The following is a 27822-nucleotide window of genomic DNA, read 5'->3' as shown; positions in this document are numbered from 1 at the left end:
ACTTCTTTCCGAGTGTTTGAAGCTCGTTGACCACACTAGTGAACCGGTTACTAAATTCCTTCATGTTTTCCCCCGGTTTCATCCTGATGTTTTCATATTTCTGTGTAGCCACCAAGATTTTGTTCTCCTTTGTTCTTTCGTTTCCTTCATGGATCTGAATGATCGTTTCTCAGGCCTCCTTTGCATTATCACAGTCTGATATCTTGTTCAAAGTATTATCATCTATAGCCTTGTAGATGTGCCTCATGCAATGGTTGTCCAGATTACTCCGTCTTCGATCTTAATTTGTCCATTGGTCTGACTCCTTGTTGATCTTGATCGGTCCTTCTTTCAGGACTCGGCTCATTTCATCATCTAGAGTGATCAGATGTAAATACATCTGTTTCTTCCAACTACTAAACGCTTCACTGTTTAGCATTGGCGGTTTGTCGCTGTGGGTCATGCTTCCCATCTTCTTCGGTTGCTTCAGTGCTAAGAACCTCGCTCTGATACCACTTGTTAGGATCGGGGACGCCCTTGGAGGACCGGGGTGTTTCCGGTTTCGCGAAGGTAGGCCGCTTACACAACACACAACACTTTGGTGATAGTCCGGTTAGAGACTATAACCGTTCTCAGCACTTCGCAAACTGTCAGACTCTTGAACCGGGTTCAAGGGCGGAAATGTCTGTTTCAGTCTGAAGCAACGTATGCGACTTAGATGATGTTTAGAAGGAGTCGGTTTTAGTTGGAGTGTATGGACCGATTTTTTATTTAAGGAGGATTGTTTTGGTTTGTGGTTAGATTAAGTGAATAAGCAGGAAATAAAGAAAGTGACACGAGACAAGATTTTTTATGGATGTTCGGAGCAAACCCTCCTACGTCACCCTTTCTTCTCAGGTTATGAGAAGGATCTCCACTAACTTTCAAAGTTACAACAATAACACTGCCGGTCGAGCTCAACTCGCTACTCGCCAGTTACACCAACTCACTCTTGATGTAATACACAACACAATACAAACACACACAGACAAAGCTTCCGGTTTATGACACACCGGTTTTGGATCGTTCGTAGGATTTTATCTCTCTAAGATTTTGTAACTTATCGATTGCTTTCGTATGTGTTCGTGTCATTAATGAGGTCGCTTCATCTTCCTTTTATAGTAGATGAGATCCCAACGGTCACTTTCTTCTCTCACTGTGGGATTGGTTGATCCAGCATCACGCCGGTGCAGGAAGGTTACTTGCACGTTTCACCTTCCTCAACACTTGGCAAGCATGCAGGGATTCCTCAGGAAAATATGACGTTGCCGGTTTGCAGATTCGGACACGTGTCAGGCATGCACCTTTCGGTTGTCAACATCGGATCAGTAAATCATCATTGCTTTCCTCGCATGCTTCTGATCGGATCTTATCTTCTTTTATTCATAATATAGTCCGGCTGGAATGTGAATTTTGTCTTTGCTAGCCGGTCTCTTGAGAGAGTTGAAACTGGTTCCTCTGATCTTGACTTGATCTCTTGGAACTAGATTTCTTTGAAGTGTTTCAGCAGCCGGTTCATGAGGCTCCAGCCGGTTTACACGATTTGATATGTTCCTGCACATATAAGTTAACAATTGTTTAGTTTTTCTAGTCGGTTCTAAAAATTAACTTTACTTAATTTTTCTTATCATCTTCTTCATCAGATCCACGGTTCATTTCTGTTCATCTTCTTTATCAATTAAATTCATTTTATCAGCTGGTCGTCTCCATCAACTTCATTTTTATCTGATTAGTTTATCTTATGAGCAGATCATCATTCCATCAACAGATCATCTCTTTCAACAAATCAATTCCTTCATCAACAACTCATTTGAATTAAAGGTAAGTAAATGGTGGATTTGATAAGGTTATGGATGTATTAGGGTTATAAATGAAATGGAGTTTGCTGGTAGAAATAATGAAGTTGATTTGTTTGAGATGGTTGAATGATTTAAGGTTGTTTATTGTTTATGAAGGAGGAAGAGAAAACAGAGAATGAAGGAATATGGATTATTTAGTTTTCGATAAACTTGAAGATGATAAAAGGTATTTAGGGTTTATGTATAAATTTGAATGTTTATTGGAAGCGAATGAAAAGGATTGTTGGATTTAAGGAAGTAAATGATTTGGATTATTAGTAGGTAGAAATATAAAGGCTAATTTGAGTTTAATTTGATAATTGAAGGAAGAAAGTGTCAAAGACCCATTTGAAAATAGCAAAGGATAGTTGGTAGAGCTTAAGAGTGGAAATAACTAGATATTGGGGGTTAGGTAAGAAATCATACCTTCTTACAGTTTATTTTACTAATATGTGATTATGTTGATAAAATGGTTTTATTAAAATGTGTTTCTAAACTTATGGATCAAGTTGACATGGAAATGTTTTGATAAAAGGATTTGATAAAACATTTGACATAAATGACTTGATAATAAGATTTAAAAATTGATTTGCGAAACTAGTTGTTAAAGTATTTTTGATAAACTTATGCTAAATGTTTTGTGAAAGAATGATACATATGTATGGATTTTACTATGTGAATAATACAAGAATGATTTTATTACTCTGGATAGGATTCTGTACTTATTTATTTGATAATGGTTATTAATGCCTCGAGTGCTTATATCGGTAATGAGTCAACACGTGACAGTCACGTCCGGTTGATAGTTAATGAGTCAATACAGGACCCCCAAATCCTGATTGATGGCTAATGAGTCAATGCAGGACCCCCAAATCCTCATTCATGGTTAATGAGTCAACACAGAACCTTAAAGTCCTGGTTGATGATAATGAGTTATCACAATAATGTAGTCATTATCACTATCCTAGAGTTATATAGAAAAAGTATATTGGTTATTAATAGTACGTATTATATTTTTAATACATGTTTGATCTTTCTATACTTATATTAAATGTTTATTAATCCAACTGTAATGAGATTATGATTTTCTTACTGGGCAAGTTTAGATCACCCATTTTAATGGGTCCCCTTTTCAGAGAAGGATCCAAATCAAGTAACAGAAGCTACTTGACAGTGAAGTCTTGGATATCTATCTACTTTTTGTAAGAAAAGTTAGTCCTCTCCTTAGAGTAGTGTATTAAGGGAGAGTTAGAACGATGTATTTTGTAAACCTTAAGATGGTAGCATTGTCACCTTGTATTTTTGGACTTTTGATGAGGTGGCAAGAGCATATTGTAGCTGAAAGGATTTTTGGTTAATGAAAGAAGGGTAATATTTTGATTGAGAAAGTTAGTAAAGAGTTATGTTAGCCTTGCATGTTATATTTAAGTGTATTTCAAGGAGATGACATGCAGCGGCTGGTCACGACTTGGTTTGGGGCGTGACAACTTTATTCGTATCAAAGCATAATGTTTAACAATGATATTAATGATGTAGGAATGGATGATGAAGTTCTTGCCGGTTTTGCACGACGTACAAGGAGAAGACGTGATACCAATGAACCAAATGGACCTGTAAGTCAAGAGGAGGGGGAGACCTCCAGAGCGGTAACAGTTGAGGATATCGTCAAAGTTATGTCAGTAATAATACAACAACATGCATCGACAAATAAGTTTGCTGAATTCAAGAAATTGGCTCCACCATACTTTGATGGTAGCAGCGATCCGCTAAAAGCTGATAAGTGGATAAAAGAGTTGGAGAAGTTCTTCGATGTACTCAAATGTGACGATGTGGAAAAGGTACGATTTACAATATTTCAGTACAAGGAAATGCAAGCGACTGGTGGGAGTTGGAGAAGCAAACTTACGTGCGCGATACAAGTACACTCTCATGGGATACATTTAAGAAAGCTTTTTACAACACCTATTTTCCCAAAAGTTTGAGGCAAGAGAAAGAGATGGAATTCATAAATCTGAAACAAAGAAATATGACTGTTACTAAACACCAAGCTCGGTTTGTGGAATTAGCAAAGTTTGCTCAACCATGGATGGGAAGTGAGATTACGAAGGCGAGAAAGTTTGAAATGGGGTTGAGTCCCCGTATTAGGCAAGTTGTGGTTCCTTTTAAGATTAACACTTTCATTGAGATGGTTGATAAGGCACGATTGATTGAAAGGGAGTTGGGTATTACGAGAAGGATTGATGAGGCGAGCTCGAGGAAAAGAAGTTATCAGAGTGCCAATGAAGGAAACCGAAACTCATTCTAGAATAGAAGGCCCTTTTCTGCGAGCAGTCCGGCTCAAGCCTCTAGAAATGTGCCTTCACATAATTCATCGTCGTATGTGCAGTGTTCACATTGTTCTGGAAACCATCGCATGGAAGATTGTCGCTGGCTATCGGGAGCATGTGTTTTATGTGGGCAGCATGGTCACTTGAGAGCAAATTGTCTACGCTTTAGGAAGCCATTCACTCATCCTAATGCGCGCGAGACAGGAAATTCCATGAATCGAAGACCCTTTCCCAATAAAAATCATAAAATAGAACAGACATCAGGAGGCCAAGCTAGAGTGTTTTCTACAATGAATGTCAAGCAAGCGCGTGCATCTAACGTTGTGGTCTTAGGTACTCTCTATGTTTCTTCCGCTTATGCTTTAGTGTTATTTGACTCTGGTGCTATCGATTCTTTTATTTCTCAAACCTTTATCAAAAAGCATAATTGGAATACTAAACCTCGAGACGTGAGTATAAGTGTAGTAACACCATTGGGTGATAAACTAATTGCAAACCTAATTTGTAAGTCTCGAGAAGTACATATAGGAGATAAAGTGTTACTAGTAGATCTTACGGTACTAGATATGCATGGTTTCGATATCATTTTGGGGATGGATTGATTAGCTTACAACTTTGCTACAGTTGATTGTCATGAAAAGAGAATAATATTTCAAATTCCGAGCCATCTATATTCTCTTTTATGGGAAGTAAAGTTGTTATTCCTCCAAAGATTATATGCTCTTTAGAAGCAAAACGCATGATTAGAAAGGGTTGTGAATGCTATCTGGTGGTGTTATGGGTACCGAAAAGAATGAGAAATCCTTAGAAACTGTTCTGATCATAAATGAATATCCAGATGTGTTTCCAGATGAATTGCAAGGTTTACCTCCTGATAGAGAGGTAGAATTTGCAATTGATGTAGTGCCTAGAACAACTCCAATAACGAAGAATCGGTATCGTATGGCTCCGGCAGAATTGAAAGAATTACGAGATCAATTGGAAGAACTATTGCAAAAGGGGTACATCAGGCCAAGTGTTTCGCCATGGGGAGCTCCTGTTCTTTTCGTGAAAGAAGGATGGGACAATGAGGCTTTGCATTGATTACCGAGGGCTTAATAAGGTAACTATTAAGAACAAATATCCGTTACCGAGAATTGATGAGTTGCTTGATTAGTTGTAAGGAGCACAAGTTTTTAGCAAGGTTGATCTCCGATCAGGTTATCATTAGTTAAAGATTAAACCGGGTGATATTGCCAAGACAGCATTTCGAACAAGATATGGACATTATGAGTACGTGGTAATGCCTTTTGGTTTGACGAATGCTCCAGCTTCTTTTATGAATCTTATGAATAGAGTATTCAAACCATTTCTAGATGAATTCGTGATAATCTGTATTGATGACATATTGGTGTATTCTAAATCTGAAGAAGAGCACGAGAAACATCTTAGAATAGTACTCCAGACTTTGAGAGAAAATCAGTTGTATGCTAAATTTTCAAAGTATGAGTTCTGGTTGAATAGTATCGCATTTCTAGGAGACGTTATATCTAAGGATGGAATATGTGTTGATCCTAAAAAGGTGGAAGCTGTATTTGAATGGCATAGACCATCTACTGATTGTTTCAGAGATACATAGTTTCTTGGGTTTGGCAGGTTACTACAGGAGATTTGTTAAAGGGTTTTCTCAAATAGCATCGCCACTTACTCGCTTGACAAAAAAGACGTAAAATTTGAATGGTCAACAGAATGTGAATGGAGTTTTCAAGAACTCAAAAGACGATTGACTACGGCTCCTCTTCTAGCCATACCTTTTGAAAGTAATGACTTTTTGTGTATTTGTGATGCTTTAAATAAAGGTTTGGAATGTGTGTTGATGCAAAACAAGCATTTCATTGCTTATGCATCTCGGTAGTTAAAACCACATGAATGTAATTATCCTACCCATGATCTGGAATTAGCAGCGGTAGTATTTGCATTGAAGATTTAACGACATTTCTTGTATGGTCCAAAAGTCGAGATTTATACTGATCACAAGAGTTTGAAGTATATCTTCACTCAAAGTGAATTGAATATGCGACAGAGGAGGTGGCTGGATCTAATTCAAGATTATAATTTGACGATAAGTTACCATCTCGGAAAAACTAATGTCGTAGCTGATGCTTTGAGTAGGCAGCCAAGTTTGATTTCAAATATTGTGATTCGTCCTATGTTAATTGAGAAGGTTAAAAGCTCTCAACAAGATGATTCTCAAATTTTAAAAATCAAAGGAGATATGGAATCTGAGGCTGCGAAGGAATTTCAGCTTGATAAAGATGGAGTTTTGCGTTTTCACAATCGATTATGTGTTCCTCAAAATGATGTTTTAAAGAAAGGGTTATTAGAGGAAACACATTACTCTAGATACACTGTTCATCCCGGTAGTACCAAGATGTATCGAGACTTAAAGGAGCATTATTAGTGGAACAACATGAAGAGAGAAATTGCTCAATATGTCTCGGAATGTTTGACATGTCAACAAGTGAAAGCAGAACATCAATGACACGCAGGCTTACTACACCCTTTACCCATTCCGCAGTGGAAATGGGAAGATATCTCTATGGACTTTGTATCCGGAATGCCGAAAACAAAATGAATAATTCAGTTGTATGGGTAATTGTTGATAGGTTGACAAAATCTGCTCACTTTCTAGCAATTCCAACCGTATTCTCGATGGACAATTTAGCACGACTGTATGTCAAAGAAATATTGAGGTTGCATGGGATACCAGTTACTATTGTCTCGGATAGAGATAGCAGATTTGTATCACATTTATGGAAGAGTTTGCTTCGATGTTTGGGAACTAAGCTGAATTTTAGTATTGCATTTCATCCTCAAACTGATGGGCAAACAGAAAGAGTCAATCAAATTATGGAGGATATGCTTCGAGCTTGTATTATTGACATAGGTGGATCATGGGATGATCACTTGCCTTTGATAGAATTTGCTTACAATAATAGCTATCAAGCAAGTATTCAAATGGCTCATTATGAAGCATTGTACGGTCGTAAATGTCGATCACCTTTTTGTTGGGATGAAATAGGTGAAAGAAGACTAATGGGACCATAGATTGTGCAAGAAACGACTAACAAGATCCGAAAAATCAGAGAGAATTTAATCATTGCACAAACAGACAGAAGAGTTATGCAGACAATCGAAGAAGATCTTTAGAGTTTAATGTGGGGGATCATGTATTCCTAAAGGCATCTCCGATGAGAGGTGTTATGCGATTTGGAAAGCGTGGAAAACTGAGTCCCAGGTTCGTGGGACCGTTTGAAGTGTTAAAGAAAGTTGGCAGCATGGCTTATGAAATTGCATTACCTCCACATTTATCGGAAGTGCATAATGTCTTTCATGTGTCCATGTTAAGAAAATATGTTCATTCCAACGATCATATAATAGAATCCATTCCACTAGAATTTGGGAAGAACTTAACATATGAAGAGATCCCACTTCGAATTATTGATAGAAAAGAACAGATTTTACGTCGACGAACTATTAAGTATGTTAAAGTTCAGTGGAGTAATCATTCTGAGAGGGAATCAACGTGGGAACTTGAAGATGATATGAAAAGCAAGTATCCTTCACTCTTTGAAAGCTGAATCAAGTTTGGGGACCAAACTTCTTTTAAGGAGGTAAGATTGTAAAGTTAAGTTTTAATTAAAAAAAAAAGTGGTTGAAAATGGGCCACGTAGGTGGCATGCATATTAAATATAAAAGGGATGTATTGATCAGTAGTCCATCTCTCTTTGTCCTTCAAGCAGTTTCTTCATCTTCAACATTGAGCAGCAACATTCTTCATCTAATCATTTGTCTGTCTTCTTCATCAGATACACGGTTCATTTCTGTTCATCTTCTTTATCAATTAATTTCATTTGATCAGCAGGTCGTCTCCATCAACTTCATTTTTATTTGATTAGTTTATCTTATGAGCAGATCATCATTCCATCAACAGATCACCTCTTTCAACAAATTAATTCCTTCATCAACAACTCATTTGAATTAAAGGTAAGTAAATGGTAGATTTGATAAAGTTATGGATGTATTAGGGTTATAAATGAAATGGAGTTTGCTGGTAGAAATAATGAAGTTGATTTGTTTGAGATGGTTGAATGATTTAAGGTGTTTATTGTTTATGAAGGAGGAAGAGAAAATAGAGAATGAAGGAATATGGATTATTTGGTTTTGGATAAACTTAAAGATGAGAAAATCTATTTAGGGTTTATGTATAAATTTGAATGTTTATTGGAAGAGAATGAAAAAGATTGTTGGATTTAAGGAAGTAAATGATTTAGATTATTAGTAGGTGGAAATATAAAGGCTAATTTGAGTTTAATTTGATAATTGAAGGAAGAAAGTGTCAAAGACCCATTTGAAAATAGCAAAGGATAGTTGGTAGAGCTTAAGAGTGGAAATAAATAGATATTGGGGGTTAGGTAAGAAATCATATCTTCTTACAGTTTATTTTACTAAAATGTGATTATGTTGATAAAATGGTTTTATTAAAATGTGTTTCTAAACTTATGGATTAAGTTGACATAGAAATATTTTGATAAAATGATTTGATAAAACGTTTGACAGCAATGACTTGATAATGTGATTTATAAATTGATTTGCGAAACTAGTTGATAAAGTATTTTTGATAAGCTTATGCTAAATGTTTTGTGAAAGAATGATACATATGTATGGATTTTATTATGTGAATAATACAAGAATGATTTTATTACTCTAGATAGGATTCTGTACTTATTTATTTGATAACGGTTATTAATGCCTTGAGTGCTTATACCGGTAATAAGTCAACGCGTAATAGTCACGTCCGGTTGATGGTTAATGAGTCAATGCAGGACCCCCAAAATCCTGATTGATGGCTAATGAGTCAATGCAGGACCCCCAAATCCTCATTGATGGTTAATGAGTCAACACAGGACCTTAAAGTCTTGGTTGATGGTAATGAGTTATCACAATAATCATTATCACTATCCTAGAGTTATATAGAAAAAGTATATTGGTTATTAACAGTACATATTATATTTTTAATACAGGTTTGATCTTTCTATACTTATATTAAATGTTTATTGATCCAATTGTAATGAGATTGTGATTTTCTTACTGGGCAAGTTTAGCTCACTCATTTTAATGGGTCCCCTTTTCAGAGAATGATCCAAATCAAGTAACAGAAGCTACTAGACAGTGAAGACTTGGATATCGATCTACTTTTGGTAAGAAAAGTTAGTCCTCTCCTTAGAGTAGTGTATTAAGCAAGAGTTAGAACGATCTATTTTGTAAACCTTAATATGGTAGCATTGTCACATTGTATTTTTGGACTTTTGATGAGGTGGTAAGAACATATTGTAGCTGAAAGGATTTTTGGTTAATGAAAGAAGGATAATATTTTGATTAAGAAAGTTAGTAAATAGTTATGTTAGCCTTGCATGTTATATTTAAGTGTATTTCAAGGAGATGACATGCGGCGGCTGGTCACGACTCGGTTCGGGGCGTGACAATTTTATAGGATACCCTATGTTTAGCCTAGAGATGACTCTAAACTATCGTTAGGTTTTCCTAGACAAAAGTAAATATAACGAAACCTTGAATGCTCTACCTGGGCACACATGTGTACCACAATCTTTATACAAAAATGATCTTAGTTGTCTATCGAGACGTGGAATAAAGATCAAAGAGGGGATTTGAAACCCTGAAGTATATACAACAATCGAAATCAAGAATTTTCCTAAATATTGGAAAATCTTGAGAGTTTTTGTGCATGTCAAACACATTATTAGAAATATTTCTCACTCGAATTCAGAACTTTTTAGAGTTACGAGAATTTCGATATGATCAGACGATTGGATTGTTGCGCTCGGACCGTTTCATAAAATATCGATTATTTGATTTGGTCTTTTGTCTGTTGATAATTTTTATTTTAAATGATATATGAATAAATAAAGGCTTAGAATGAAAAAAAGGGAAATTTGAGGAGATGACCCTCAAAAATGTCTTAAATGCAGAAAGTGCAGAGTTAAAAAAAAAAACGCTGGTGACCCCTTTTACTGTTTTTGGACGAAAATACTCCAATTGCGTGACGCAATTTTTTATTTTTTTATTTTTCAAAAAAAATTATTTATGATTTTTTTTTTTTTGACTAAAATGTCCCAGTTGCGTCACGCAATCTCGAGACGAAAAAAAATAAAAAAAAAAATTCCGATTGTTAAAGTTGCGTTACGCAAAGGTATAATTGTCATAAAAAAAAAAAAGTCACGAACGAATGATATCGATAGCTATTAGCCTATAAGTGGGTCTTTTCCTCAAATTTCCAAAAAAAAAAAAAAAGAACAAAGAGCAATGAATTGAATTCTTTACTCTGAAACCTCAAACGTAACATTTCCTGCGACGGTCATACAAACATGGCGATTCCATTCTCCAGACAGCAGAGCTCAAAACTCCTTTCTTTCTTCAAGTCACCGTTCTCTTTTCTCCGCCCATTTCTACGTGAAGGAATTGGTAATGTATTTTCCCGCAAGAAGACAGACATCATTCATCAGGTACACACGTTTTTTGAGTCTTGTCTTGTTTGTCTCTCAATTTTGCAGTTTCATGCTTCTCTCCATCGCATTATTCCCTTATACGTCAGAAGATTGTTCTATTGCTTTTGAAGATTTAACTGTTGTGATTTCAGGAGTTTTAATTGATTTTGGAGCTTTCAGAGAGAAACTGATACTGTGATCTTTGTTAGCTCTTTATTGTTTTTATTCCTTATGAGTTAATAAGACAGAATTGTGTGTATGTCAGAATAAAGTTTCAACTAGGTGCAAACGATTAAGGAAACATTTTGGCATTTGCATTATCTGTAGATTTTCTTGTGACAAATGACAATCCCTTATTAGTTATTAGGGTTCTTACTCTCTATTGTGATTGCTTACACTTATTTATTTTATTTGATACAACTCAATTCTTTATGACCAGGGTTTATGATGGGCAGCATTGCAGGATGAAATTCTTTTATCAAACAGCTGAAACAGCAGTGATCCCGAAAAAGAGGTGTTTAGTTTTTGGATGGTATGTTCGGCTTTTATTCCTTCTCTTTTGCATGAAGATTATTACTAAACTTGTCACCATTCTGAACTGGCTTTTTGATTGGATATTCAATGAGAACATTCTCAATTGTTAACTCTTTTGCATACTTGGCTTCATTTATGTCTGAAGTTTCTCAAAGATACAAGGTATAATGACCATATGGTGAACTCATGTCAGGCATTTGTTCACAAAAGATCAAGAAGCCTCTGAGTTTCTTCCATTATAAGATATTGAATTGTACAATACATTTTAATTAAAGTGTGTGCTTTCAATCTCCATTTTCATTATCTAAGCTAATTTGGCAACAAACTATCATTAAAAAATTCTTCCTCTTTTGGCTTGATAAGCCCTTAAATCTGTTAGATTTTTGCTCAACCCATTTTGGAAGCTTCTCATCAAGTTATTGAATTATCTAAACTTTAAGATCTGGAAGCCCTTCAATTCTAAGCAACTTGAACTTATTGAATTATCTACTAAAGTTTTAGTTATCTGTACACTTTCAATATCACAAGCACAGTATTTATGTCGCTTTTCTTTTTTACTTGCAAATAGTTACTACAAAAAATAATTCAAATGCAGTATAAACGGTACATGCATTTGAAGTCAAAATAGACTATATACTACTTCCTCTGTCCCATTTTACAAGATCTTTAATTTAGAAAGCAAGTTCCAAATTATTTGACATTTGGGTTAATTCATTCATTATTTAATATTACAATTCAAATTACTCTCATCTACCTTTCCATTAACAATGATTTTCTCTTTCATCAACCCCGGACTCCACTATTTATTTAACTTGATTATGATCATTACTTACTTTTGGTCATAAGTAATTTCATACCACCACTCCTTAAAACTGACTTCAAAATCTAAGGATGTCATAAAATGTAGGCAGAGGGAGATAAAGAGCTTCATATAACAAAATGATTATTTGGAGAAAGCCAACTAGCATGCATAATTGAGAGCAGATGAAAATAATGAACTAAGGGTCATCAGATTATTTAGCATCAAATCTTACCAAAGTGTTCAAGATCTTGCAATTGTAATAAAATATTTTATGGGTGGTTGACTTTATTTAGATATTAGGTATTGTATCTATAAATTACATCAAGATAAGGATGATCTAATGTATCTTAATAAAATCCTGAACTTCTGAGTCAAACTCTATTGTTAGAATATAATGTTATCTAATAGTCTAACATTCTTCGGCAAACACATGTGGGTAGACATCTATTGAAAACCTGGGTTTTCAAAATTACAATTCATGACGGGTACTCAGCACCAACAAATCATCCTTCTAAATAACTAAAAAAAGAAAATAGTATCACAGCCTACAGAGATGGAGTGACACAAGTTACGGTTTACACCAGCAAGAATAAGAACTCACAAGTCATAATCTAGAGCTGTAACAAAATGTATAAGTGTAATGATATATTTTGTTGATGGTTGACAAATTGTACTTGATTCCCATCTTTGTTGGCTGTACCTAAGTATGCAAGATCAAGTTTGATCCAACCAAATCCTAAAATAGTAGAATATAATGTTATATAACATTTAAGAATAGTCATGTTTGATAAGATTGGTTATGCCAGTATACTGTCAATTTTGAACTTTGATTAAGTTATAGTGCACATAGTTCAACTTAAGCTTATGGGTTTGTGTTGATTAACATTTGTATTTCTTATTTACTATAATTTGAATTGTGTATGCTTATGACTAATTATAATAAACATAACATGACACTGTTACTGCGTATTTGATGGTCAACTTGATAATCAAACAGAACTAGGTTTCTATTTTTTGTCTCAAAATCTACTAATAAATTGAATTCAATACCATAAGTGAATCTTGTTTCTAGGTGAACTTAAATTCAAATTAGCATATATTTTCTTAATTAAGTCATGACGTTTACGTATTCAGTTTGAAAATACCCAAAACTCCTACAGAACCAACTCACAGCTATTTAATATGTGCAAAGGGTACCTATTAGACTTTTTTTACCGTTAGAACTTATATTTCATTAATATCCGAATCAACAATGTGTCCAATACAGTTAAGATCCTCATTGAGGTTACACATCCAAAAACGATTAAGTTTCGCACATTTGAAAAGATTGGCCACATCATTGGCTAATCGATTACCATTTCTACGAGTAAAATTAAATTTGAAATGCGTTAGGTTAGACAGAGCTCTGATGTTTGAAACAGTTCTACGAATGAGACAAGGACATCTATTGCTGACAGAAGAACAATTGTCGATGATAATTTTTTAATCCAATTCAAAAGTAAGCCCAAATTGTACATGGTCAGAACAGAATCCAATAAGGCAATCCCTTCCGCCTGAATTAGTTGGAGATTGCCCGTTGTTCAACAGTTACCAGAAATCAGAAAGCCCTCATTGTCTCTGGCAACACTTTCCGCGAAGGATTCCTTTATGGTATGCCAAATTTCTGCATCAAAGTTCACTTTAATCCAATCGTCGGGTGGTCACTTCCATTTTGTAGTGTCACAGACACGAATAGGGGAATGCTTAGTTGAGTTTACTGTTAGACTCACATCATAATGTTTCATGAGTGACTACATAATTCATGGGCTTATACCCTTATTCCATGTTTTTTATTGAAACCATTCATTTGTCACAAATAGTTCATAGATAAAATTTAGTTATTTGGGCCTTGAGATATTGGGCTTTATCAATGGTGGAAACACGTGATGTGGTACATCATTCCCTAGATGTCACTAGAGTACGTAAATAAGGGTTTGAAGGCGATACCGGAGAGGCTAGTTCTTTGTGAGTATCAATTTGCATTGTTCCAAGAGTTGTGTGTAAGTTGCGCCGTCAAAATGCATGCTATGAAAACGAGATATAGAAGCTACAAGGAGAGAGTTGTGAACCACAAAAAGTGGCCAAGTGAAGGGTCTGCTTCAGGTCATGCGCGTGTTAAGGTGTGTGACAATGGTGGATGAGAACCATTCCTTGGGATTTGCTTTATCTGTATCTATTTGATCCATTCTACTAGGCTTCATTTGTTTGAGAACTTGTTAATGCACGTTACCAATGCCTGTTTTCCTTGCTAATCTTTTGAGACTTGTGGCACCACTGGTTTATCTTGTTATAGTGTTAACTAGGGTATGGTTTCAATCAATTATAGTTCTTTGATCTTGTATCAGATATGTAACCTAAAATTAATGTTACCAGTCACAAGATAATAAATGTAAAAAATCATTATTTTGATTGTGATAGTTAATTTAATTTGTGCCAGTTGTGGTAAACTCTTGATTTGTTGCTTGTTTTTGAGTCATAATGGTATCTCTTTAAGTTTGATCTGATTATTTTATAACAAATTTTATGACTGACAATAGTGGTTCAAAATAGACGAGGATAAGATTGAGAAATCTTGACCTTATTTTACTCATATAGTGCAGGGTAACTATGACTTACCAGATCCCCATTTAGAAAGCTCATCTCTTTTAGCATCCAGTGCAATGTTTGGACTGGTTATTAATTTCATAAAGTATATGGTTCATTTATTAAATTTTCTAGTTCAAAATTTTATGAGCTTACTAGGGAATCAAATACTACTTATTTACCTTATTAGGGTTTGCATACTGCAAATCCTCTTGGGGAATGTTTTCATTAGCCATTCAGGTTACTCATATTGTAATGAATGAGTAGTTTCACCCTATTTAATGTCTTCTAATAGTTGTCTGCATTGCCTTGTGTTCTGCCTTATTTTATGCCTCCTTATACTGTGCATAAGCTCCAATTTGTATCAAAGGAATTACAAAAATGTAAAGTTTTTTGTCTTCATTATGGAAGTGGTCAACTTCCCTGAAAATATGACACAAAAAGAAAAACCAACTAAAAGTCTAAATTTGTTGAAATCATAAAAGTTATGATTACTATATCTGAGTTCTATATAAGAACGTTGGACATATGGTGGTCAACATGTTGCTCAAATTAAGCAGAAAAAATGATGCTGAAAATATAATGGCCTTTTTCTTTCAAAAGAGTAATTAGGTGGTGGAGTAGAAATGTCTGATGTTTGATAAAAAGTGCATCATTGACAGGGAATTGCTTAGATATTTGTCCTTTTGTTTATCCAATCACTGATGTGCAAACTAAAAAATGTTAATGTAATTTTTTTTGCAGCTGCCCCCAGGAGTACCATCTTTCACACATATCACCCGGAATGATTTTGGGGGCCGAAAGTAAGTCAAACCGTATATATTTAGTTTCCAATCATGTATGATATCTTTATTAAAAAAGGATTTTAGTTAGCTTTGGTGTTATCTGTATATCTCATACTTGAATAAATGGAATGACACCTTCTATGTTATTGTCATTGTCCAAAGAAAGTGTTTCCTTTTTATTCATAATTACTGTCAAAGAGAATGCATATTATATTAGTAAGTTATAAACTAAGGCACTATCTATAAAACTTCATGCACAGAGGATATTTTATTCATTCTCTTATAGTTTGGATTTGGATGAACCATTTAAATGTTTTTTTTCCACCTGATGATTGACAATGAAGAGGATACTTTTGTTCCTCTTCTTTTATGTTTCATAGTAGTCTCAATATTTTCCATCTACCTCTATATGGTGCTACTGTAAATTTGTTCTTCTTATGGTGGATAGACATCTCAAGAAGTGTTTTCTTTGACTAGCAATCTTTTAAGTCATAGCAACTTGTTGTTGCTCTGTGCCTATTTTATCATAAATTTCTTTTTCCTTTTTCTACATGTTATACTTTTTAATTGTCTTAGTGGGTTTTCGAAGTGGAGATATTTATTTCATCAAATTAGAAAGGGTCTCATTTGGAAATTTAGTATAAAATTAGACAAAGCTTAGACACACATTAACAACACTAGTAACAATTACATTATAGTTGAGTTGCATTTCAGGTTACATATTTGAAGATCAACAGAGAAGATTGCATAATTTGATTGTGTAACTAAATCAATCCAAACATCTTCATTAGAATGAAATCCATCTTTATTTAGTAAATTATAGCACTTTTCTATGTGATGTTCAGGAACAAGAAGTTGAAAACCGTGGATATTGCTGTATGTGTCTGTAAATGGGATGCAAGTCTTCCAAATAGTGCATGTGTGAAGAGCTGCCTTAATGTTATGTCAAGTATAGAGTGCACACCTGGCTACTGCCCATGTGGGGACATGTGCCAAAATCAGGTAAATTGTATAAAATTGGCTTCAGTCAGCATGAGCATTGTTGAGCAAGAAAACTCATGTTGAGATTTAGTATTTAATATACCCTTCTACTACATGATGTTGCTTTGACTGTTATATAAAGGCTTCTTTATGAAGTTTGTTGGTCACTAGGGTTTCCAAATCATAGAAAATTGAGAAAATACTTTGAATGAGCTGTGATTGTTATACTTTTGGCTAATACAAGTATGCAGAAATAACTCAACAATCATTCTTAAACTTTATCATTTTATGATTACTCTTTGCAGAAATTTCAGAAATTACTCTATGCCAAGACAAAGTTGTTCCAAACAGCAGACCGTGGTTGGGGTATGTTGGCTGATGAAAATATTAAGGTAATAAGCCTCGCTTTGCCTTGCTAGTTTATCTTCTCTGTTCAATACCTGTCAGAGCTTGATGCCTGATACATATTTTGTTTGCTTTATAAATGATCTATTTGTAATATGCAATTGTCACATGCAAATTCTTTTCTTCTGAATACAATTAGGCTGGACAATTCATAATCGAATACTGCGGAGAAGTTATATCATCTGTTGAAGCAAAGTCAAGGTCACTATCCTATGAAGCTGAAGGTTCGGTATTAATTGTGAGATATCACTATATTGATAAAATGCCTGAGAATACTATTTTTTTTCCTAAATGTGTATATAGATGAGATATGTCTGTATTGATGAAATGCTTAAGTACTAATTTCTTTCTATATATCTTGGCACAGGTGTCAAAGGTGCTTACATCTTTTCTCTCAATACCAATTTCCATATTGATGCCACCAAAAAAGGAAGTCTTGGCAGGTTTATAAATCACTCCTGGTGAGTTTTTTATATTTAATTAAAATGGAATATTGAGCAATAAAACATGGCCTTTATAGTCATTTACATTAGGGTTGAGACTCATGTTTTTACCTTCTGCAGCGAACCTAACTGTGAGACGAGGAAGCTGAATGTTTTAGGGGAAATCAGAGTTGGTATTTTCGCAAAGAAAAATATTACCATTGGTACTGAACTTGTTTATGACTATAAATTTGAATGGTATGGTGGAGAAAACGTACGATGCTTGTGCGGTGCATCCACCTGTTCAAAATTTCTTGGGGCAAAATCTGCTGCTTTCTTGGTGAGTTTTAATGGTGTCATATTTAAGTACAATGAAAAGCAAAACCTCTTACAGAAATTGACTGACAAATAAGCTTTTTTTACTCTTGCTTATAACCATGCTCCTGAATCCCTTAATTATCACATGCTTGTTGATGGGATTGTTATTCATATTGAATATATATTGTGGAAAGTTAAATTGGCCTTGAAGACAATACAACATGTCTCTATTTTTTGAGGACTCTCGATAGATACCATTTGAGTATGTCAAATTTAAATCACTCACACAGATCTAATATTTAAGGATTTGAAGACACTCTACGCATAATGGTTCTTATCAGTATCAGATATCCAGTTTCAAATTGAAGTGGAAAGCCTAATTGACGTACTTATGCTCGTGAGGCCATTTTGTGGCCTCTTCTGCAAATATTTTTTCAACATCTCATTTTGGGGCCTGTCTTTCTTTGTGAGCTTATCTTTTGATAATGTTCATACAGTCGTATCCTCTAGCCAATATAGCAATGGGCAAGGATGTCATTAATATGAGCTTCTCTTAGCTGACCGGTGGCTAAAGCTAGCAACAATACTCTTTTCTCTTGGACCTTGTTTGATGTAGGGTTATTTGGATCTTTTTCCCAAATAACCCCTTATATCATCATCAATCAATTCATAATCATCAACTAAATTACCTAATTATCCCTACTTGTATATTTGTAAAGTTTGAATATTAAATACAAAAGGACATTTTAGTAATTTAACCTAAATAACCCCAAATAATCCACTTTTTCATCAAACAAGGTTTTGATTTCCTAATTCGATTTTTTTTTTCCAAATAACACTAGATCAAACAAGCCCTATTTTTTGCCACTTAATGTTAAGTTAAGGGGGGTCTTCTCAACTGCTGTGCTAGTGGACAATTTAGGCATTGATGTCATTTTTTATATCCTTATTATCATGTATGAGTATTTGTAGATATTTCTTATTTGCTGTTGAATTATATCTCTATCCCTTTATTAGGGTCCTCATTAGGATTCAACTTTCTCACTACTTGATTCTTTTTAATTTGGAAAATTATCTTGGGTTTCTTTCAACAGGAGAACAACCATGTATGGGTAGAAGGTGATCTTAGGTACTCTTCTATGCTCTTTTGAAATTTTCTACCATCTCTTATACTTATTCTATTTGTATTGAAGCTTAATTCACATGCAAAGAAGTTTGATTTTCCAAAAATGATAAAACTGACATACAAAGTTTGCTATGGTTCTATGTCAACACTAGATATCTTTAATTAGACTCCATTTATATATATCTACCATCTTAATTTATACAAAATTGTGTGATTGGGAAACAGTAGCTTTTAATTGATTTGTTTACAGAGATAGAAACATTATAAATTAGCGTGAAGTTGCTGGTTGGTGTAGTGAATATTTTACTTTAATATATAAAAAATGTATTAAAAAAATTGTAATTACCATGTATTATCAAACAATTTATTTATTATTTTATTAGGATGTAATGAAATGACTTAATAATTTCTTCATGTATATAATAAAATAATGTCGCTTTTCCACAAGAGTAATGTAACTGGAAAACCTTTTGTTAATTTGGTTATTGGAGTGCAGATACAAAGTTGAAGAAGTCCCTTTGTATGATTCCGCAGAGGATGAGAAACCAGATCATCCAGGCAATATCAAGAATGATTTATCTGTACCTGCTGCTATCAGTAACATTACGACTGATTCAGCTTCAAAAGCTGCAGCAGCTTCGAGCTGTGTGGAATTTGAACTTGCGGCTAATGGTTACACCTTCAATGCACAAGGTACTCAACACATTCTTTTAGTCGAAATAATGTCAGTGAAAATCGGGCATCTGAAGCAGTAGTGCATGTCAAAATTGTAAATTTGAATCAGGTTCTGCTCCTAAGAAAAGATCACAACAAAATGGTAAGAGTACATCAAAAGGTTCAAGTGCAAAACGCAATGCCAAGCCGTTTGCATCAAAGATAGCTCAAGAAGAAGTCTTGAAGTTTGAGGTAAATATACCTTTATTATTTGTCAATAACTATTTTGTCTGGGAAACCAATGATTATCGTAACTTTGCGAACGAATTTCAGAATCAATTTCTGAAAGCATATTTCTTACTGTTTGTTGAATTATATCTCTATGCCTTTATTGGGCCCACATTTGGATTCATCTTTCTCACTCCTGGAATCTACTTAATTTGGAAAATTGCATTGTTTCTCTTTGAACAGGAGAACAGCCTTGAAGAAGGTAATCATAGGTACTTTTCTATGCTTTTTTGGATTTTTTTCATCATCTTTTATAGTTATTCTATTTGTATTGAAGCTTAATTCACATACAATAAGTTTTGTTTTCCAAAAAAAACTAAAACTCACATACAAAGTTTGCTATGGTTCTATATCAACACTAGATAATTTATTTTTTATTAATAATTGTTTAATTTATGTTACTAAAACAGATTATTTCTACTTTAAGGGCATATTATTAAAAATAAATGATTATGATACATGTGTTGACATATTAATGGAGTTCAACACATGCTTATACTCAGTACACTTGTATTGATCAGTATAACAAATACTGTTTGAGTAAATGATTAAACGATATTGTGAAAGATTGGGAAACAATAGCTTTTTAAAAGATTAGTTTACTTGTTCCAATTAATTGTTTGTTTAGAGGGATAGAAAGATTATAAATATTAGCTTTAAATTTTAATTAAAGTTGCTGTTTAGTGTAGTGAATAATATATAAAAAATGTATTTTGTAATTACCATATTATCAAACTACCTGTATAATAAAACATTAATATCGTGTTCCCATAGGTGTAATGTAACTGAAAAACGTTATGTTAATTTGGTTATTGGATTGCAGATACAAAGTTGAAGAAATCCCTTTGTATGAGTCCGCAGAGGATGATAAACCAGATCACATGGGCAATATGAAGATAGATATGATTGCTTACACCTTGAATGCACAAGGTACTCATCATATCATTTTAGTTAGAATAAAGTCAATTATATGATCGCATCTGAAGCAATAGTGCATGTCAAAATTGTGAATTTGAATCAGGTTCGGTTTCTAAGAGAAGAGCACAACAAAAGGGTAAGAAGAGTACATCAGAAGGTTCAAGCGCAGAGCAAGTTGATGGTAAACGCATTGCCAAGCTGTTTGCATCAAAGGAAGCTCAAAACGAAATCTTGAAGTGTGAGGTAAATATACCTTTATTATTTGTCAATGACTATTATGTCTGGGAAATAGTGCTTTTCGTGCTAAATTTGGGTAAGAATTTCCGAATATTTTTCTGTCCATTGATCATGTACATCAAGGTCTTATTGGAAAATCACCCAAGATAAAATCGAATTTGGTTTTTTTGTTTGGTATAAAAGAATTTGGAGAATTTTTTTGGATGAACAAATGTTTTTTTAGATCATGATCGAGATTATAGTATGCTTCTTTGTTGCTTCATTTGATATACAAAATCATTTCCTATATTTTGATCCAAATTATAGTGTAATTTTTTGTTTATTTCATTTGGTATAGTAATTTCTTGTGAATTTTGACCAGCATTAGAATTTTTTGATACCTATACAGCTCAATGATATATCATTTATTATGGAAGTCTCAAATACCATCCTCTTGATTTTGAAGTTGTTTGATAGAATAGGAATTATGTACTAAGAACTAATTGCTTGTTTGCTCTTGGGTACCCTTACTTGTAATGATGAAAAATATAAAATGGCTGATGATTTGAATGATGTGATTGAACATCAAACAAGGCCCAAATGTTAGGAATTAAGTACAAAAGTTTTTATATTTCAGAGGTATCTTTTGGATTCCATAACTATTTTGGGCATGATTTTAGGGAGAAAGAAGTGAAGCTGACTCTAAGCTGAACTCTGTTTACGACGAGATTCGTCCAGCCATTGAAGAACATAACCAGGACAACCAAGATAAGGTGGATGACAGCATGGCCAAGAAGTGGATAGAAGCCCATTGTGCCAAAATGAAGGCAGACTTCAACTTTCATTTCTCGGTGGTGAAGAATTCATTATTCGCTCCTCCAAACGGAACATCGAAGCCTGCCAATGATCCTAGTAATTCATAAAATTCAATTGTCAGGTATGGCATATCATTATATCATGGATTTATTTTAATTTTTGTGGAAACTAATTTTTTATTTGAAAGATCCAGTGATCTTAGAGAAGTTTTGTTAGACACTCCCCTTACAATGAACATGAGATTTACTGCCTGCATTCTTTATCTGGAGTTTTGGGTCTGGATTTTGAAGTGAAAATATGGATAAACTTTATAATAAATTTTTTTTTTTCAAGTATTATTCGAAATGTTGATTTAGATTATATATATATATATATATATATATATATATATATATATATATATATATATTTTGTAGTATCCTATTAGATATTTGTTCATAAATTTGTTGATGTGTTCTTGTCTATTTGATAAGTTTAAAAATGCTATTCTATGTGTCCTCCCACAATTATGAAATATATGCTTCATGTAGCCTTGATCAGATGCTTAGAGCTTGTTTGATAATTTATTATTATTATTATATAGATCTGTTTCTAAATCTTAATTGTTATAATGAAAAAAATGTTTTTTTAAAATTTAATGATTTGCTATTTAATATTTTTAAGTTGATCCAATTGTTATTTGAGACTTGTAAGTTGTAATTTAATCATTTTTTTTATTATTATTATATAGAAAACGGTTAAACTTTTTATAGTCTGAACTTCTTAAATATCATAAAAGAAAATTAAAGACATTTTAATAAATTTGATGAAATAATTTATTAATAATAAACAAGTCCTTAATTTTATTTTTCTAAAAATATTTATTTCTAAAGCAATCTGATTACTATAATTTGATGAATAAATTTTCTTCTGTCCATAGTTCAAATTATAAATAATTAGTCCATATTTTTAAGTTATAAATGATTTGATCTATATACCCTCTAATATAATTAATATATATATATATATATTTATATATATATATATATATATATATATATATATATATATATATATATATATATCTTTGGAGTTAAATGAATTATGTTATTCATTTTCACTAATTAGATTAAAATATCAGTAACTTTTACGAGCATAGAAATTAAATTTTATAAAATTTCAATTTTATATTTTAATTGAACTTAATGGGAAAAACATAAAAATATAAAAGAAAAGTGAGGACTCTCTAGATTGTAATATTAAATAATTTTATAATAAAAAAAATGTTTTTAAGATCCATTAAAATTGGTTGATAGTTAATATATTGTTTGACTACTTTATTGAAAATAAAATGTATATTATTGGAATTATTTTAAGATTGAGGATATTAGAAATATATTTAAAAAAGATTCATATATAAATAACACATACAAAAATTAGTCCCTATTTTGAAGAGAATTATAAATGATTTTATATATGTACCCTCTAATATAAATCTATATAAAACTTAGGTAATTCATATTCACTAATTAGAATTTACAATCTGAGTAATTTTTACAAAAAGAGAAATAAAATTTCAATTAAATGGAAAAGACATAAAAAGTAATATGATAAATGAAAAGGGGAAGAAATAAACAAAAAGGGGCTTGAACTTGTGCCGATTTTACCAAATGGGACTCGAACTATCAAATAATTTACCATAGGAGGCTTTTATGCAAAAGCCCATTAAGTCCTGTTTAAAATTACTTTTGGAATTATTTTATTTTTATTTAATTCCACGTGGCATATTACTTAATTCTGGATTTTTTTTATACGAAACAAAACCTGGTCTCTCTCCTCGCGGGAAATTTGATGGAATAACCCTCATAAGAGGGTTATTACCACTTTTAGCAGGCGCTTTATAATTTTTTCATTTTTGACCTTTTGCCAAGGTAAAAGGTCAGTTTTACCCTTAAATAAATAAAAAAAAAATTTGATTTTCCATTCTCCCCCGTCGTTTCCCTTTCCCCACTTCTCCTTTCACTCCCTCTCTCTCGTTTCCAACTTCCCGAAGACGACCGATCAACCCCGAAGACGACGACGACGACGAAAAGCCCCCGAAACATCGACGACGTCCTCTCCCTCGAACCCTCCCTCGAACCCCGACGAGCCCCGACGACAAACAAGAGCCCCCGATGATAATCTCAACTCCAGAACGACGAAGGTGAGTTTATCTTCTCCGTTTCTATCCTAGTTCTCCGTTTTATATCCATGCATGCTATAATGGAAGAATGGTTTAGGGTATTGTTTAGGTTTAGGTATGGGTTTAGGTTTAGATGCATCGTCGCATGCGCCAGATGCATTTCCCGTCTGCGACAGATGCATCGTCGTCTGCGATAGATACATTGTCGTCTGCGACAGATACATCGTCGTCTGCGACAGATGCACTGTCGCCTTCGTCACCTTCGTCGGATGTATATTTCACTGTAAAACAAATCAGCCAAGCTCTAAAACCATTATTCCATGACCTAACCTACATCCTAGACTCTAAACGACAAAACCCTAAAACGACGAAGGTAGGTAGCGTCTAACCTGAATGTTGAAGACGTTCCAGTTTTGTTGATGAAGGACGTTGATGATGAAGGACGTTGATGATGAAGGAAGGATCTGTTGATGATGAAGGAAGCTTGATGATGAAGAACCTTGATGAAGGAAGCGTTGATGATGAAGGAAAGTTGATGAAGGAAGGACGGGAAAGGACGGTTGGTGGAGAGGAGGGAAAGGGGAGAAGAATAAACTGAAAGGCGCACTGACATTTTAATTTTTTTTTTTAAATAAAGGGTAAAACTGACCTTTTGCCTTGGCAAAAGGTCAAAAATGAAAAAATTATAAAGCGCCTGCTAAAAGTGGTAATAACCCTCTTATGAGGGTTATTCCATCAAATTTCCCCTCCTCGCTTTCTCCATCTTTCTAGTTCTTGAAAGAATACAATCTATCTCGTTGGACCTCGGAGCTCTATTGTTCTATCGTCCCATCTCAACTCCGAAAAATTAGGTATGGACATTGAACAGTAACCTTATCAAATTGATCTCCGACCAACATTAATTGTATGTTTAATAAGTACTTGTAGTAAGCTTTGTACAGTCAAACCAAACCTTCAGTTGCTACCACTACCTCCAATTGGTCGCAGCATTAGAACCTACTCAAAACCGCATTTGCCTCACCCTCGAAAATCATCATCAAGACAGTGTAAATCAAAAACGAAAATATATATAAGTGATGAATATTCTGTGTTGTCCAATAAGTGATGAATTAAACATGAAATATCCATAATTTAAACCTTTTTTTTCTTAGTTTCTCGTGGCAGAGTCTACCGAAGCAAGTTCTTTCTTTGATGATATTCAAGTAGCTTTATCTACTCAGCAAAGTGAAATGGCACTCTTTGCTTATGATCTTCGTCAGGTTCTTTCACTTCTCTTTATCTTAAATTATACTTTTGTTAATTGTTTGTTCCATTTTCTATTTCTAACATTCCATTCCACTGTTCAGAAATTCAATGAAAGTGTTGATCGTTCAAAAGACATGTCGGCTTTCACTATCGGATATCTGGACCATCTTATAGAGGAATCAAGAAAGCTTCAAAGCCATTCAACCCAAGTTCATGAAGATCAGACCAAAACCATAATAGATTTCAGGAAGGCTTATGAGGTATGTGCTTGAGCATTCTCTCATAAGATATCAAAACTTATCTCTTAATCTCATGTTTAAAAAATGTAGGACCAATCCAAATCGGAAGTAGTAAAGCTCATTGCTGACATGACCAACTTAGTGTCTAGTCATATTCGTCGTCAATAAGAGATGGTTTTTCCATAACTTATTCTATTCTTGTCATCTACTGTTAGTTACTAAATACGGGTTGACCACTAATGTGGCATGTGAATGCACAACTTGTGGGCCTCGAAGAAACTGTCACTGGGAACAAGAAGTTTTTGGATGGTCATATGCTATGTAGGTGTGTTATTTTCTATCATACATATTGTTTTCGATATACAGAGGTTTCTGCTACTTGGGAGAAGAATGGTATATACATACCAAAAGAGTGGTACTATCAAGAGGAGTTTGAAAGAAAGGTGCAATCATCATGCTTCTATTTCAATGGTGGTCAATGATTCCCTATTTCTATTTCAAGTTACTCACATTTTTATATACGTACAATAATCAAGTTCATTCTTTATCAAAAAGAAAATGCAAAAAACTCATATTATAATAAAGGGTAGGCCTGTTAGCTACACATAAAGAAATAAAATTATAATTTTTTTGTTTTTGCTAAAGGAAATGACGATTTGTTTATTAACCAATTGCTATTTTTTTTTCACTAAAGGAGGAAGTGACGATTGGTTAATAAACCAATCGCTATAGGCCATATAGCAATTAGTTATATACCAATCGTCGTTGCCACTTAAGGCAACAATGATGAGACTTCTACCGATTGAGAGCGATTAGTATATAATCAATCGCTATAGGCCTATAACGATTGGTTTTGAGGTTAATAGCGATTCGTTTACCAATCGCTATAAGGTCTTTTTTTTACTAGTGTATATGTTAGTTCTGCTCTAATTGTTTATGTTTGAAACTTTCTATAATGAGAAAGTTTGTAACAAAGAATGACATTGTGCTTTTTCCACAAAGAGATATTTGATAGGCAACAAGTAGATATTTGATAGGCCCAGAATAGAAAAAATAGACAATACACTTGTTCTTGTTTCAAACAATTAGCTAATCAGTTACTAATTAAATTAAACCGTTAGTTACAAAAGTTATGAAAGAGAAAGAGGAGATATTTCCACTTCATCTGGACTGTTCTGGACATGAGCAAAGATATTTTGTAAAATTAAATTCACCTTTGTATCATCGTCCCTGAGATGTTGTAGGGCTTGCTTTGCTCCTTCATTTGAGACGGTTTAGATTAGAGCGCTTAGCCTCCCTCATCTCTTTCCTGATTATTCTTTCTATTGGATTCTTAACCTGGAAAATGAAAAGTCCATTTGAATGAATACTAACTAATTTGAATTTTGAAATAAGAAAATTCATTGAAAATGTTCAAAACAATACATACATAAGTTGGTGAAACGTGTCTGATCTTCATTTTCACGTACGAGCAATATTTGCAGAGGATCCCAATTTTCTCATTAAGAATGAGAAAATGTTCTTGATTCTTGCAATGTCCGAGAGAACCATCATTAATGACAACCTAAATATATATATATATATATATAAACAAGATAAATCTTTAAATTTAAAGATTGAAAATGATTGATCATTTGGGCAAAATAAAAATGAACCCACCTCATGATCGTGAGTCAACCCGATTTCTTCAGTGGCAATGGCGAATTGCAGCTCCTCGAATAGGTTATCCCCTACAATGTCCCAGTATGATTTCATATCAGGTGGTTTATAATCATAATCCTGCAGACCAAAATTCTTGAGGATAACATGAAACTCTTGCTCGTCTGCTTCATCCTTACAAGGAGGTGGAACAATGTTTGTGTGATCAATCCGGGACAGAATCTGTAATGCGGAAAACACTTTAGAATTAATACATATAAATTAGTTTAAAAATTAAGCATCATTATATATATATACATATAAATTAGTTAGTTAAAAAGTTGAACTTATATTGTTAAAATATCTCGCGTTCATCTAATTTGGTGTTGAATTTAAAATATAATTTGGTTGTACTTGTTTTTGTTATGTTGGAAGTTCGAAACATACATATAGTATTTTTAATTTTATTTTTAACCTTTTTAAGTTTATAGGCGGGTCAACTCACAATCCGACTCAAATATCCATTTACTCTCACATATGTAACCAAATTAACCACAACTCTCGACCCGACAATCTGGACACTTTAAAAATTAAGCATCATTATATATATATATTATATATATACTACTTAAAAAAAATCAAGTACTAGTGTTTTATTATATAATAATAATTAAATTTGACGCATTTAGCTTAATTTGACAAGTATATATAATAAAATTTATAAGTGTCAAATTTTGAAAAAAAAGAGAAGGTTAGTTTCACTAGTAGAAAATAGGTCTTCTGTAACGACTCCTAGTAACGGCGTTCGAACGCCCTTACTAATATTTTTTATCAGTAATGGTTAAATTAAGCCGTTACAATTATCAGTACATCAGTAACGGTTATATAAACCGTTACAGATAAGGAGATATCTATAACGGTTTT

At 33.5% G+C, this 27822-nt stretch overlaps 2 protein-coding genes across 3 annotated transcripts; both read left to right on the top strand.

Moving 5' to 3' along the window:
• Positions 1–7290: 7290 nt before the first annotated feature.
• On the top strand, positions 7291–7903 carry LOC124924558 (the record flags this gene model as incomplete). Its single annotated transcript, XM_047464578.1, has 1 exon — positions 7291–7903. A coding segment is annotated over one exon (513 nt), but the record flags the coding sequence as incomplete, so codon positions are not given.
• A 2682-nt stretch (positions 7904–10585) lies between these two features.
• Positions 10586–21955, top strand: LOC124923810 (histone-lysine N-methyltransferase ASHH1-like). 2 transcript variants are annotated; one of them, XM_047463789.1, is made up of 15 exons: positions 10586–10746; positions 11168–11260; positions 15431–15489; positions 16317–16473; positions 16758–16844; positions 16997–17081; positions 17225–17318; positions 17421–17619; positions 18692–18726; positions 19220–19416; positions 19508–19629; positions 19849–19877; positions 20489–20595; positions 20687–20826; positions 21480–21955. In XM_047463789.1, exons 2-15 carry the CDS (start codon positions 11258–11260, stop codon positions 21720–21722), a joined length of 1557 nt encoding a protein of 518 aa, XP_047319745.1. In that variant the 5' UTR covers positions 10586–10746; positions 11168–11257; the 3' UTR covers positions 21723–21955. The 2 variants fall into 2 exon arrangements, with proteins under 2 accessions (XP_047319745.1, XP_047319744.1); XM_047463788.1 differs by lacking the exons at positions 10586–10746; positions 11168–11260 and adding an exon at positions 13940–14223.
• Positions 21956–27822: the final 5867 nt, after the last annotated feature.

This window comes from Impatiens glandulifera, chromosome 2 (assembly GCF_907164915.1).
Source record: "Impatiens glandulifera chromosome 2, dImpGla2.1, whole genome shotgun sequence".
Lineage (NCBI taxonomy): Eukaryota > Viridiplantae > Streptophyta > Magnoliopsida > Ericales > Balsaminaceae > Impatiens > Impatiens glandulifera.
Note: the sequence above shows the minus strand (reverse complement) of the source record. Positions and strands in the feature narration are given on the sequence as shown.

Bases quoted from the DNA above. Each gene is read 5' to 3' on its own strand.
- LOC124923810 (XM_047463788.1), top strand. From the start codon at position 14,011: ATGTCACTAGAGTACGTAAATAAGGGTTTGAAGGCGATACCGGAGAGG. The intron at 16,474-16,757 runs GTAAATTGTATA...TACTCTTTGCAG, and splicing joins GGGACATGTGCCAAAATCAG to AAATTTCAGAAATTACTCTA. The intron at 17,620-18,691 runs GTGAGTTTTAAT...TTCTTTCAACAG, and splicing joins CAAAATCTGCTGCTTTCTTG to GAGAACAACCATGTATGGGT.